The sequence below is a fragment of the Limulus polyphemus genome, unplaced genomic scaffold, assembly GCF_000517525.1.
Source record: "Limulus polyphemus unplaced genomic scaffold, Limulus_polyphemus-2.1.2 Scaffold18569, whole genome shotgun sequence".
NCBI classification, from domain to species: domain Eukaryota; kingdom Metazoa; phylum Arthropoda; class Merostomata; order Xiphosura; family Limulidae; genus Limulus; species Limulus polyphemus.
The window spans coordinates 1-1,793 of record NW_013684179.1 but is presented as its reverse complement, the minus strand read 5'-3'; the positions used below and the strand labels follow the sequence as shown (position 1 = coordinate 1,793).

Here is a 1,793-nt window from a genome sequence, read left to right as displayed (position 1 = left end):
AATATTAGTCAAGTAATAGTTTACCATGTAGTTTAACAATATTAGTCAAGTAATAGATTACCATTTAGTTTAACAATATTAGTCGAGTAATAGATTACCATGTAGTTTAACAAAACTAGTCAAGTAATAGATTACCATGTAGTTTAACAAAACTAGTCAAGTAATAGATTACCATGTAGTTTAACAATATTAGTCAAATAATAGATTACCATGTAGTTTAACAAAACTAGTCAAGTAATAGATTACCATGTAATTTAACAATATTAGTCAAGTAATAGATTACCATGTAATTTAACAATATTAGTCAAGTATTAGTTTACTTTTTAATTACAGCTGAAAACTTAAATTACTGGTAGTGTATTCCTACTTCTTATTAAATGTTGTGAAGTGTAGTACATTGCATGAAATTATATCATAGTTCTTTCATTTGCAAAAGTTTTGTGGAATAATTTGTTTGGACGAGAAATGTTATAACTTCTAAGTGATATTATAATAATGAACATGTATAAGGTAGAATACTCTGAGGTATAACTACGTGACATATCAGAATGTACAAATTATCAATATACTTCAATTGTGTTTGTAGTAATAGTTCTCTAAGATACTAACTATGCAAATTTTAATAAGGAAATAAAATTAATTTCACAAATAGGCAATCCAAATCTCAATGGAATGATGGTGTGAAACAGACTGCTGCAGCCTCACCTGAGTTGGTACAGTTGGAGGAATCAGCATGTTTGACACTGGAGTCTGAGGTCCAGGAGCCTTGTTCTGAGACTCAGATCCAAACGTACTGTCCGTTGTCGAACCGATGAGGACCTCCATAGAATGCCGATACGAGCCTGTGCTCTGTGGAGAATTCTGAGAAAATGAGAGAGCTGAGAGCGAGTGTCTCTTTTCTTTCTGGTGACTGTTTACCATCCTTCCTTGTGCTGATACTGCTTGTGACGTAGAGAGCGCAGCAGCCGAGACCGTAGGCTGGGGCAGTGATGGGGGAGAGATTGATGTTGAAGAGGAAGAACAGGGTGTTCCAGGACTCGGTGAAGAGGATGATGATGTAGGGGAAGGTGTGGTGGTGGTACTGGACATGGAATCCTGGCCCATAGATGCTGCTGAGCTGCTTGCTATGATCCAATATTAAACCAGTTAATACTTCACATAAACCAGTCATTCAGCAGCTAATAATTAAGTTCTTGCAAATTTATTATCAAGCTATTAATATGAGGTGAAGTAAATCAATATTGAATGTTTGTCCAAAAGTTGAGCATTACACAAATGAAAATTTAAATGTAAATTACAACACTAGACCATAAGAAATTATTGTTTCCAATGTTAAACTGTAAACGTAAGAAGTAGAATTTTATGACTACTAACTTTGATGAGTTTTCTATTAGTTGAAGCACTTTATTCCTCTTTTGGTAAATAGAGATGGTAGTGATTTCAGATTTTTGCTTTTAATTATGTATAGTTTGTGTTTCTAGTTAATTAGACACTCTGAAAGCTAGATTAGATAAAACCAAGCAACAAGATCTTCGAGCACAGATCCATCACGTGACACAGAGAAGTGGTGATTGAGAAACATTTCTTTATGAAATTAAAAATCTTGATAATACAAAAATTTCAATTACAAACTACGTTTTGATGCCAAATTTTTTAACAAACAGTGATAATAAAGTTGTTTAATTGAATTTTGAATGTATCTTTGTAATAGGTCGTGACATGCACATTTTCACCATGCCATACAGAACGATTTAAGTGTACAGTAAGTAAAATAAGACAAACATAGAAACAAG

At 33.2% G+C, this 1,793-nt stretch overlaps 1 protein-coding gene across 1 annotated transcript; it reads right to left on the bottom strand.

Moving 5' to 3' along the window:
* Positions 1 to 705: 705 nt before the first annotated feature.
* LOC106477545 (putative protein TPRXL) lies at positions 706 to 1,124 on the bottom strand (the record flags this gene model as incomplete). Its single annotated transcript, XM_013938093.1, has 1 exon — positions 706 to 1,124. A coding segment is annotated over one exon (419 nt), but the record flags the coding sequence as incomplete, so codon positions are not given.
* Positions 1,125 to 1,793: the final 669 nt, after the last annotated feature.